The 12,266-nt window shown below is 41.9% G+C and overlaps 1 protein-coding gene across 7 annotated transcripts in view; it reads left to right on the top strand.

Moving 5' to 3' along the window:
- The window catches only part of Rgl1 (ral guanine nucleotide dissociation stimulator like 1), a 245,024-nt gene that overhangs the window by 228,134 nt on the left and 4,624 nt on the right, over nt 1–12,266 (top strand). For 6 of the 7 annotated variants that reach the window (XM_048809851.1, XM_048809846.1, XM_048809848.1 and 3 more), the window contains 4 exons: nt 703–792; nt 3,176–3,362; nt 6,139–6,393; nt 11,915–12,029. In XM_048809851.1, the coding sequence (XP_048665808.1) occupies nt 703–792; nt 3,176–3,362; nt 6,139–6,393; nt 11,915–12,029 (647 nt within the window). The remainder of the gene's footprint in view (nt 1–702; nt 793–3,175; nt 3,363–6,138; nt 6,394–11,914; nt 12,030–12,266) is intronic. The other variant, XM_048809850.1, reaches the window with a different exon arrangement.

The raw sequence follows: 12,266 nt of genomic DNA, 5'->3' as shown, positions 1-12,266 counted from the left end.
TGAGACAGGCATTTCAAATCAGATATAAATTCCTCTTTAGGGTAGAAATGAAGGACACTCAAATAGTTGATCTTTCTGTCATGAGCTCAGAACATTTGTTAAATGCATTCATTCCTCTCTGCTCCTTCCTCTGGTGTGAGCCTGTCATATAGATGTCTAAATCTGGAGTATTTTTAATTTGGGATGTTTTGATGATTCAGAATTACATTTATAGTCATGTGTATATATCTTTACAGATAATGTAGTTGCCTATGTCTAATCAATGAAGATAGATATTTTACAAAAATCTCTTTCATTTCCTGGAGAGAAGAACAGTCCTACATGCATGTATACAAATACACAAAGTAATTACATGGAGGTGGTAGAGAAGAAACAGGAGGGAAGTGATGGAGGCCGACTCGTCCCCTGGCTTAGCAGTGGGAGAATAATGATCAGAAAATAGAGTGGAGTCAGCTTTTGATGCTGTCACATGTACGATCCTGGTATGTGAAGCTTGCAGAACCAAATGGCCTGAATCCAGGTGCCAGTGGGTGGGATGAGGGGATAAGCCTCACAGTGTAAAATTTTAAAATTTGGCTAGTAAGTAAGTACCCTCTGACAGTCAGAGGTTTCCTCTAAAATAAAAACCAATAAATCATGTGAATTTAAACCTGTTCTTCAGTTCTCCAACTTCGACCTCATCAGCACCCCTCTCTTTCCCAGCTACGCCCTCTCCTGTGAGATTGAAGCAGCTGCTGAGGCCAGCACCACCTCTCCCAAACCTCGGAAGAGCATGGTGAAGAGGCTCAGCCTGTGAGTACCACCCAGGGCTCCTGTGGCCCAGGGAAGGTCTCAGCAGAGTGGGGGAGAGGAAATGTATCCAGCCAGGTCTCCATGAGTCAGGGTAGAAATGAAGGACACTCAAATAGTTGATCTTTCTGTCATGAGCTCAGAACATTTGTTAAATGCATTCATTCCTCTCTGCTCCTTCCTCTGGTGTGAACCTCCATCATCTCCTGTGTAGACCACCCTGCCAATGTCTTTGTTGTCTCCGGGCTGTCCCCTTGCTCTGGCTTGCGTTCTCCACTATTATCCTGGTGATCTTTTGAACATAGATGATGTTGCTTCCTTACATAGAAACCTCTGAAGGTATTTTGAAATAAAACCTAAACTCCTATTTCTGTCTTTTAAGCTCTGTTACCTTGTCTTTATCTTTGATGCTGATGTCTGAGGATCTTTCTTTAGATCCATTCATAATTTTTCACGAATCTAGCAATGAGTTTTCTCTTCCACAGTTATTTAACCCTTCTACTGAGTTTTTAATTTCAGTTATATTTTTCACTTGGAAACAAAATTTTTCAAATTATTCTCTTTTTTTTGTCAGTGGCTTGCTCTAAATTCTTGTTTTTATTTTCTTCTCTTTATGTCCTTAATATTTTAAATCATACTTATTTTATAGCTTTGTCTTTGGTATACATGCAAACCTTTGTTGAATGAATGAATAAATTACAAGTTTTTTTCTGACAGTTCTCATATCTGAAGTTTTCAGGAGTCTAAACCTGTTGTTTGAGCCAGGTGTGGTGGCTCATACCTATAATCCCAGTGGCTTGAGAGGCTGAGCCAGGAGGATTGTGAGGTTCAAAACCAGCCTTAGAAACTTAGCTAGACCCTGTCTCAAAATAAAGACACAAAAATGGCTGGAGATGTGACTCAGTGCTTAAGTACCCCTGGGTTCAATCCCTAATACCAAAAAATAAAAAAGCAAAAATAAACCTGTTGTTTGTTATGCCTATTGACTTTCCCTTTGAGTGGAATACTTCTTTGTATGTATTTTTATAATTTTTATTGTGGGGGCTGGAGATGTGGCTCAAGAAGTAGCGTGCTTGCCTGGCATGCTCGGGGCACTGGGTTCGATCCTCAGCACCACATAAAAATAAAAAATAAAGATGTTGTGTCCACTGAAAACTAAAAAATAAATATTAAAAAATTCTCTCTCTCTTTAAAAAAATTTTTTTTATTGTGAGCTCATTTTTATCAGGGACTTCTCTATAGTCTGGTTGTAGGTATATCCCTCTAGAAAAATTTCTTTTTCTTTTTCCTCCTCTCCTCTCCTCTCCTCTCCTCTCCTTTACTCTGCATTCCTCTCATCTCCTCTCCATACCTCTTCTTTCATTTCTTTTCCCTTCCTTTACGTTCTCCCAGGGATGTCTTGGCCTGAGAATTCCTAACTTCTAGACCACATAGGTAGTGAATCCGGGTGAGGTACAGGCCAGGCTCATACATGATTTCCAGGGAGACATTTTTCTTCCATCCCAGACAGACAGGCTTCCCTGCTATCTTCCTGGGTCAGTAGGAAGACATTTTTCTAGGCATTCTCTTTACTGAGAGTACAGACTTTTGAGGACCCTGGCTTTATATAAGGGATTTTGGTTTTAACTCCCCACCTTTTATAAAGCGAATCCCTCATCTCTGAGTCCTCTGTCTGTGTTAAAACCCATGATCAATGCATGATATATGCATATATGGCAAATTACACTGAACTCCATTAATATGTATAATTAATATGTGTTTAATACATTTTTTAAAAATATGCCACTCTTTTGCTGTAATTCATGCTTCCCACTTAGCAGAGCAGCTGGAGAAATACTCACATGCTTCCAGTTTTCAGTTCCTTTTCATTTATGTCCTGTAGGGATGTCCCTTACTGTCTTGCAAACTCAACTGAAAGGAGTTTTAAATACTGTTTTATAGGGGAAGGGTTTGGGTTATTGTAGGTCACCAGATAGTTGGAAGCTGAAGTCTTCCTCCTTGGTTTCTTATTCAAAGCATGACAACCTTCTTCAGTCTCATGAAGTTCCTTTCAGGGTAGGGGATGATAGGGTATGGTGATGATGTTTTGATCCTGCTAAAGTGGTCCATAGACTGTTAAAAGATGAAGGGCTATTGACCTAGAAAGACCCCAGTTTAGTCAGCTAAGCATTCTATGTGTACTTTGAAGCTGGAAATAACTTATTGGGACAAAATGTTTACTGCTAGTCATTAGAAACCTATTTATAGCAAACATTTTTCTAAAATACTAATGACCTGTCAAGATTACAAGATTGAGAAACCATCAAAAACTTAATCAGCACAAAATATTTGCTCCATCATGGATCCAGATTGATAATGGCCCAAATGGCCTCTTGTTTTTTTGCAGACTGTTTCTGGGGTCAGACATCATCACCAGTAGCACTCCCACCAAAGAGCAGCCCAAGTCCACAGCCAGTGGGAGCTCTGGGGAAAGCATGGACTCCGTGAGCGTGTCATCCTGCGAGTCGAACCACTCCGAGGCCGAGGAGGGCTCTATTACTCCCATGGACACACCCGACGAGCCTCAGAAGAAGGTATCTGCTCAGCCCTCTTCTTCATTCCTGCTGCGGGCGCCTGACGTAATGTTTGCCACACAAGGAATGTTTGCTTTTATTTTTCATTTGTATCTGGCTCTGCAAGGGGACCTGTGTTTCTTCACATGGTGTCATTAGCAGTAACGTGTTATCTGGGATCCCTGAAGTGACTTTGTCGAGCAGTGGCATCGAGCTCAGGAGTCATAGAAAGAGATACTCAAATGCTGCCCCAGTGGGATTCTCCCCTTTCTGCTTTGAGTCCAGGAGATTCAGTCCTTCATGTTCCCAATGTTGAAGGAAAAGCCCTGTCAGTGTCTGTGGATTGTCTATCCTCTCGGGAGTCATGTCTCCTAAACCAGGAATGTGACCATTCTCCATGGTCTGACTGACACACAGCGTTGGATTTGTCCAAATCTAGCATGAAGTGTCATTCACTTTTTGATGGGTTCTTATGTGGTCAGGCCCCATAACTGATGGTGGATGATGTAGAAAAGGGGCTTCTGAGGCATTGCCTGCATCTGTGAGGGATTCCTCCCTCTCTGGAAAGGAGATGGAATCACTTTCACACGTGGAGGTGCAGAGGAAGCATATCTAAGTGTAGGCCATTCCTTCTGAAACCATGTAGAAGCCTGCGTGCTGTCGTTCACACCTCCCTGGCTTTCTTTCGTCTCATCTCTTGTCTCTCTGATTTCTTGTACGAGTCGTGGCTTTGTATTCTTTGGATGAACCTTCCTCACAGTTGGGAGTTTCTGCACAGTGAAAGGTGGATGCTTGCCTTGGGTGCAGGGAGCTCCTGGGCTGCAGAGTCCTGGCATGTCACTGGGAAAGGCCCTTGGTTCTCTGCTCAGTGCGTGGCAAGGCCTGGTGACTTCCAGAGTCCAGTACTACTCTGTAGTCCTGTGAGGACACCAGCAGCCCTCAGGACGGCCACCCTCCTTTTCCACAGGCTAGCTGTGAGGTGGCGCTCCTAAGAGCCGAGTGAATGCGTAACTGGTGCCTCTCTGGCTTCGTCCTCCTGATCTGATTCCTGAACATTTATTTTTACACTTGCTCCTCACCGCTTCAATTCTCAGTAAGAATTTGCGGATTCGTTAGGTAGAACCACTCACCATTAGAACTCCTATAACCCAGTCATCCTCAAGGCTTTGCCTTAATTATAAATGTTGTTAGAATCATGGAAAATCTAACAAAAAAGTTTGCATGGAGGAAAATGAAGGTGAAAAAATGAAGGTGGACCTTTCTTGGCTAATACAAGAAAACTTATGCTGTAAAATGATCCGCCCTCAACCCTCACATCGATTCCCTTGGGAATATAAGCAAAACAAATTTTTTTAATGTAATGAAACCACATTATGATAGAGCTACAGTTAGACTCTCTACCAAAATTATCATATGAGCTTCCTGGCTGTCATTAAACAAACCACGCAGTAGAGTTTAATGTGTAGTTATGCCTCAGGAAGGAGAAGCCCCCAGGAAATATGACAAAGGAGACTCCATTTCCTTAGAAGCAAGATTATCAGAAAGCTAAAATTCTATAGTCCGTTTCCACAGAAGGGCACACAAAGATGGAAGAAATTACTCTTGTTTTCTAAATGGTTTTCAGAATATTTTATAAGACTAATATGGTATAGTTTAGCTTCACTAATTCTTAGAAATTACTCATAATTTTCTACAATAAGAACTGATCTCTAAAATGTTTGACCTTAATGATTTTTGCAGAGGGGGGATAACTCCTATTGAATTTTTAGCTTCCTCTCTATTTGCATGTCTTCAGTATGTCATTGATATTGCACGTATGATAAATAAATGGCTGATCACAAAAGCCACATTAACAGTAGCACCCCATTCCCCAACTGTCCTTGATAGAACATGAAAAAATATACATGGTTGGCTGTAGCAGCCAGTGTAGAAAGTGGCAGAGCTGCTCAAAGGCTGTGTCCTCCTGGACAAGTCACTTTATTCTCTGAATCTTATTCTCCTCATCTTTATAATGCTCCGCTTTTTGTTCACAAGAAAGTTGCAAGATCCAAATAAGGTAAGATATGAAAGCTTATCACCAACTCACAGGGCTGAACGTAGCAAGGATGCTGGGTTAATTCCCCATGTAAACTTCGCGCTTGCTCTGTAAACACGATGGTGGGGGTCAAGGAACTGGGTGCTTGTCGTGGTAGTATAGTCAGCTAGCTGGGTGAACCTGGAGCCAGTGTTCTCTCTGGGTCTCAGGCTCCTTGGCCTTAGAAAGGGAATGGGCCAGGGGCCTTTCCAGCAGGAATGTTCTACTCTGAGCTCTGTCATCTGTGATCCTCATCCTGGAAATATCTAACAACACAGACTTTTCCTCCTACAACAAAACCAATTATGAAGTGAAATCAGGTTAGAATGATCTTCGTGGCCACATTGAGAACTTTTGGGGCTCAAGGCCATGAGACTGAATCAAGTGTTGTAAGGCTTTCCTCCAGCCCTTTAAGCCTCCTTCCTTCCCGAGCCCATATTGCCTCTGGTTTCTGGTATCTGCTGCCATCTGCTGGTTAGCTTCTGTAAGAACAGTTAAAAACTAGGGAAGTGAGAGAACACCTGGATACAGTGATTAGGTCACCCTGAGTCACAGGTAAACATGTGCCATGGGGGTGGGAGGCGCTCACACCAGAGGCAAGTTGCTGTGGGGAAAATATTTGAAGTTTATTGCTCTCTGTTGCTACTTCTGATTTGAAAATTGCAAAGCACACTGTTGGCCAAGTTCTGATAGTTTCCTTCTGGGATGTGTTTACTCTTCCAGCTCTCTGAGTCCTCCTCCTCTTGTTCCTCCATCCATTCCATGGACACAAATTCCTCAGGGATGTCATCCTTAATCAACCCCCTCTCCTCCCCTCCATCCTGCAACAACAACCCTAAAATCCACAAGCGCTCCGTCTCCGTGACATCCATTACCTCCACAGTGCTGCCTCCTGTTTACAACCAACAGAACGAAGACACCTGTATAATCCGCATCAGTATAGAAGACAACAATGGCAACATGTACAAGAGCATCATGGTAAGGAGATGGGGTTTCCGTCTGCGCTGTCCCCCCAAAGGACACCCCTAAATGAGTGCGATATTCCCACATCTGTACGTTCACACAGAATGATTGTGTCCAGATGCCAACTTCTCCCTGAGTGTGGATGAGTGGTATATTTCCATCAAGTATGTATACCAACAGTGCACACAGGATATAGTTTTTACATCTAAAAATTATTCATCCTGCTCAGTGTCATCCTTTTCAAAATTTTCAGTTTGTGTGACTGTATGGCTATATTCCAGGGAATATGCCCTGGGCTCCCACCTTCTTGGAAGTTGTCTTGCATCAGGGTTTATAATTGAGTCAATGTGCGTTCTTAGTCTTGTGCTTCCTGGTGAACTTTTTCTTCCCTTAGTCATCAGGATCAAACCTGATCTTACTAAAGCAGATGATCAAGCTGGAGATACAGTTTTGAGTTTCTTATGAAAACTGCCTTTTCCTTAGGATAGTTAAAAAATGCTTTTAATAATGCCCATCTTTTTGGAATACACACAGAGCTTCCCATGGTGGGTGCGTGAAGTCTAGTATGTTATTACAGAAACAGACTCCTTGCTGATAGGACCTCTCGGGTCTTGAAAGTCAGATTCTCCTTTGCAGCAGAATCCCATAGCTAGTTCCACACCTCCCTCCCCACTCACCTCTGTGAGGACCCGGTGGGCAAATGCAAGCTGAGGTCTGCCTGTGACACAGTGGTGTGGAGGCGCTATCCTTTAACATTCCAGAGAAAATCTTTGCTAAGACGTTCCTCAAATCAACAAAGTAGTTACTGAACATTTGCTGAGTATATTAATCATGGGACCAGGCTTTGAGGATAGGAACAAGAATGAGATATTTCTGTCTTTGAGGATAATAAAAAAGGTTATCATAAAAAAAGGGGAGATCATAAAACATTATTCAGAATATGCTAAATGCTGTAGCAGAGGCCAGATTAGATTGGACAGGCTCTTGTGGCCCACAAAAAGAAGTTTGTGTTCATCCTACAGGCGGTGGGCTCTCATTGAAGGCTTTTCAGTAGTCAGACTTGTTCATCAGCAAAGCAGCTGCCCTTGGGGGACCTGTTGCTAGAGAGTGCGGGAGACTAGGAAAGGAGTGGGTAGGAGGTGAGATGGGCTTGGATGACAGTCATATGGCGGATACATAGGGAAGGCTTCTTAGGAGATGTTATTAGATGTTATGTGGCTTCTGGTTACTCTGGGGAGATGTGGGACGGGCGATGAGAGTCTGGCCAGGCATCTTGGTGTAGTGCGGCTCTGTCGAGTGAGATGCAGACTACTGGAGAACCAGGCTTGGGAGGGCATCTGAGTCAGAGGCACCAGGAGGACATCCTGATGGCATTGCCTGATGGACAGTCAGAGGCAGGGGTGGTAGGAGGCCAGTGCTGAGATGAGTACTAGGAGTGGTCCAGCCACCAGGGTGGACATAGTCATGTGGGAGTGAGCGAGTGTAGGATGGGGCACAGCTTGACTGGGAGTGAGGGAAGGGCTGATAAAGGAGCCTCAGAAGGCCAGAGAACCTCGGGGAAGCAAGGTCCTTTGTTAGGTTGCATTTTCAGCATGGCCTGCTCACATGGCTTCTCTTACTCGTGCCGTCCAGAGAGAAGTCATTTCCCCCATCTAACTCTACAGTGTCTCTGAATTATAGCATGGATTTGTACACCCAGGAGTTACACTTGGGTCATGCCCATGAGTGTGTACGCTGCCCTGTCTGGGGACATCTGTGAGTGGCTGAGATTTTTCTAGTTCTTCTGCCAGAAGTCTTGAACTGCAGGGCTGAGTTTGGGGAGATGATTCATGGATCATCCAGATTGCTCTTCTCAGCACAGGTGCTGCCTTTGGAATTTTGCACCTCTGTCACCCGCCCTACGGCTGTTTATGTGACACAAGGTGGCGCCCCTCATCTTCATAAGCTTGCCACCTGCCTCTCAGGCAGGACAGGTGGCATGACATGTCACGCTAGTGGTCTCCTTCTCGCAGTTAGCCTGAAGAGAGTCTTTGCTCCATGGGAATTCCCTTTATCAATATGTTATACTTGACCAGAAGGTAGAAATAATTTACTCCAGGTTTGGCCTAGAGTAGCAAGTCTCAAACTTTTTGGTCCCAGGACCTGTTTAGAACCTAAAAAATGATTAAATATTCCAAAGAGCTTCAGGCTAATACAGGTTGTATGAATTGATATTTACCATATTAAATATTAAAACAAAATTTTAAAATATTTTCATTTATTTAAAATAACAACAAACACATTTCATATCCATGCAAATTATATTTTTAATGAACAATATCTATTTTTTCCAAAAATGATTGAGTAAAAGAGAAACATTGTTTTACTTACAATCTTCTTCTGGAAAGTTTGCTGAGATGTATTGTTTGGTTTGTAGTATATGATGAAAATCCAGCTACACAGGTATGGATTTGGAACAGGGAGGAGTATTTTAATGCTTTTTCAGATAATTATAGATATGCCTCTTCATGGGTCAAGAGTTAATAAACTTAGTAATTTTTACTGTTTTATCAAGGACATTTGTAAATTAAATAGCTTTCTTTTGCTTTTGTTTTTTTGCTCCTAATATGTGGTGTTGAGAACACAGTGGCTGCTGGTCTGCTCAGGTAGCCCTCTCTACTGATCTGTGCTAAGGTGCCAACATTTCATCCCCGTCATTGCTCTACAATAACAATACAAATTGTCAACCTGAGTGAAAAGACAAACAGTATCTTAGTATTATTATGAAAATGATTTCATGAATTCCCTCCAGGATCTCAGGGACTCTGGGGCCATAGAGTCCCCACTGAGAACTGCTGGCCTGTAAAGAAGGTAGGAGAAGCCACAGTTTAACCCTCAGTTAAACTGTTAATGCTCAGTGACCATGGAGAAGTGTCTTCTTCTTTAAAAAAAAAAAAAAAAAAAAAATATATATATATATATATATATATTTATTAGTTGTAGTTGGGCACAATACCTTTATTTTATTTATTTTTATGTGGTGCTGAGGATCTCGGACGTGCTAAGCAAGCAGTCTACAACCCCACAAGAAGTGTCTTCTACCACCAGAATGCTCTCGGTGACATTTCTCTCCATTTGGTAATCCCAGAGATTTCCTGAGATCTCTTAATGCAGTATTTATGGTTTCAGGAATGTGCATGAAAGTGATACTGAAGCCTCATGCACTAACTGAGCCACCAGCCACATGTGGCAATTGAGCATTTGAAATGGGCTAAGTCCAAACTGAGATGAGCTGTGAGTATAAAATACATCCCAGGGTTTGAAGACTTGGTACAAAAAAAAAAAGAATTATAATATCTCATTAATAATTTTTCTATTGATTTTATATTGACAATAACAGTTTGAATGTATTGGGTTAAATATATTAAAATTAATTTTGTGGGCTGGCATTGTAGTTCAATGGTAGAACACTTGCCTAGCACGTGTAAGGCCCTGGGTTTTATCCCCAGTGCTATAAAAACAATATTTTAGAAAAAAAAATTATTTGTTTTAATTAGTTATACATGACAGTAGACTGCATTTATGTACTTTGATATATATAAATGGGATATAATTTCTCATTTTTCTGACATACATGTTGTAGAATCATATTGGTCATGCAGTCACATGTATACATAAACCAATAATGTCTGTTTCGTTCTACTACCCTTCCTATCCCACATTCCCTCTCTCCCCTCCCTTCACTTCCCTCCACCTAATCTAAGGTAACTCTATTCTTCTCTAGTGCCCTACCCTCCTTATTGTGAATTAGCATTCAGCCTTTGATTTTTTGGGATTGGCTTATTTCACTTAGCATTATATTCTCCAACTGATGAAGGAGCAGAGATGTAATTTTTTAAATTCTATTTTTCAAAAACTTTTTAGAAGTGTCTGCTAAACATTTAATGGACACCTGGCTCACATCATATATCTGTTGGCAAGGTTGGTTCAATATAACAGTATATGACCGCATGACTGAGCTAATAGTTACTGTAAGCATTAATTCTCCTCAGGAGCTTCTAGGTACAAAGTACTAAAATCCCAAGGACAGCCTTTGGCCTCCTTCAATTTGTAGCCTGGCTTTATGCTTAAATAGAAGGCTGGAGCCTAATATTCACCCCCAGGTGGTGTCCTTAAGTTTCATGCTGCTAGTTCGGTTTGACCCAGTTTGGAAAGAATTTCCTTCGAACTATTGAAAAATTATTTTCCTTCTGAAGAATTTCCTGTGCACCTATTTTCCTTTTGCAAATGGATATACCAGACATTTTGGTAATAGACAAGTGAACAAGATCTTTATTGCTTACAAGGACCCATTGTGTAATGCATGTTGTTTATTGAATCACAAACACCAGCTGCTGCCCTGAGTAGAGGGAGGCATCTAGGCACTGCCATCCTCCGGTCACACTGGCAGTGTGTCTTGGGGGAGATTAGACTGTGTGTGTGTGTGTGTGTGTGTGTGTGTGTGTGTGTTTCTCTGTAGTCCTCTTACCTCCTGGTGAGAACAGCTTTTTGTTTTAAGCAAGAATAACTGAGTTTTCCTTACTTGTTTCACGTTTAAAGAAATCACTTGAGGTATGGAGCATAAGTCAGCCCTCCAGTGTTGCCCTGCAATGGCTGACTGGGGCAGAGATGAAGAGAAAATCAGACTTGTGCTTTTAAGACAGTTAGATTTTTATTGAAACATAATTTACATATAATTTTACATACAGATCTTAAGAGTTCAGTTTTTTGAGTTTTAATAACTGTATATGTTTGCATAACCACCACTCCAAATCTAAATTGAGAACATTGCCATCCCCCTAAAATTCCCTATGCCTCTTCCAACCGGTCCTCCTTAAACCTTAAGGTTAGTTTCTAATACCACCAACACAGGAGTTTTCATTCCTTTTGTTTTTGAAAGAATAGATTCCAGTAACATGTCATCTTCTGTGCCTGGCTTCTGAGATTCATCCACATTTTTGCACAAGCCACTTCTTGGTTCCTTCTGTTGTGAATATGCTACAGTTTCTTCATGCTATCTCCTGTTCTCTGTTGATGCAGATTCAGGTTGATTCTAGTTTGGGACTAGTCTAAATAAATCTGCTATGAATATTTGTGTATGTGTCCTTTTTTGGACATTTGCTTTCATTCCTCTTGGTAAATACGTAGGAGTGGGATTACATAGGGTCATTTGTGCTTTCTGGAATGTGGCAGAACTGTAGCCATTTCTATCTTGTTGTAACTGGTCCCATAGCAGCGGCTCAACACACAAGGCTCATCTTGATCCAGCACTGATAGTGCGTTACATTTTCACGACCCCTTCGTGGATATACTCTTTCATTGTAACCTTGACTGGTGCGGGGGCAACAGGCAGAGCAGATGTTCTCCCCATTTTAATGTCCTTATGCCACTGTTCTCATGCCAAGAGTCCCTTCTTCCCAGAGAGGCCTGTACAACTCAAGACAGCAAGAATGAGAGTGTCAGGAGAGTGCTCCCAGGAAGCATGGAGCTGCTTTACAAAAATTCCTTGTCTTTGCAGTTGACAAGCCAAGATAAAACCCCCGCTGTGATCCAGAGAGCAATGCTGAAGCACAACCTGGACTCAGACCCAGCCGAGGAGTATGAGCTTGTGCAGGTCATCTCAGAGGACAAAGGTGGGAACATGTTCCTTCTTGTCACAGCATATCATATTGGTCTCCAGAAGGTGGAGGCAGAAGGAGATGATTTTTTTTTTTTAATTGGAACCTAGTAGTGTTTTGTATATCATGCAGGGGTGAACAGCAGGGTGAACATATGCTTTCATCTCCCTTGGAGAATTGAGCATTATATATATATATATATATATATATATATATATACACACACACACACACACACACACACACACACAC

The sequence above is a fragment of the Marmota marmota genome, unplaced genomic scaffold (assembly GCF_001458135.2).
Source record: "Marmota marmota marmota unplaced genomic scaffold, marMar, whole genome shotgun sequence".
NCBI classification, from domain to species: Eukaryota; Metazoa; Chordata; class Mammalia; order Rodentia; family Sciuridae; genus Marmota; species Marmota marmota.
Note: the sequence above shows the minus strand (reverse complement) of the source record. Positions and strands in the feature narration are given on the sequence as shown.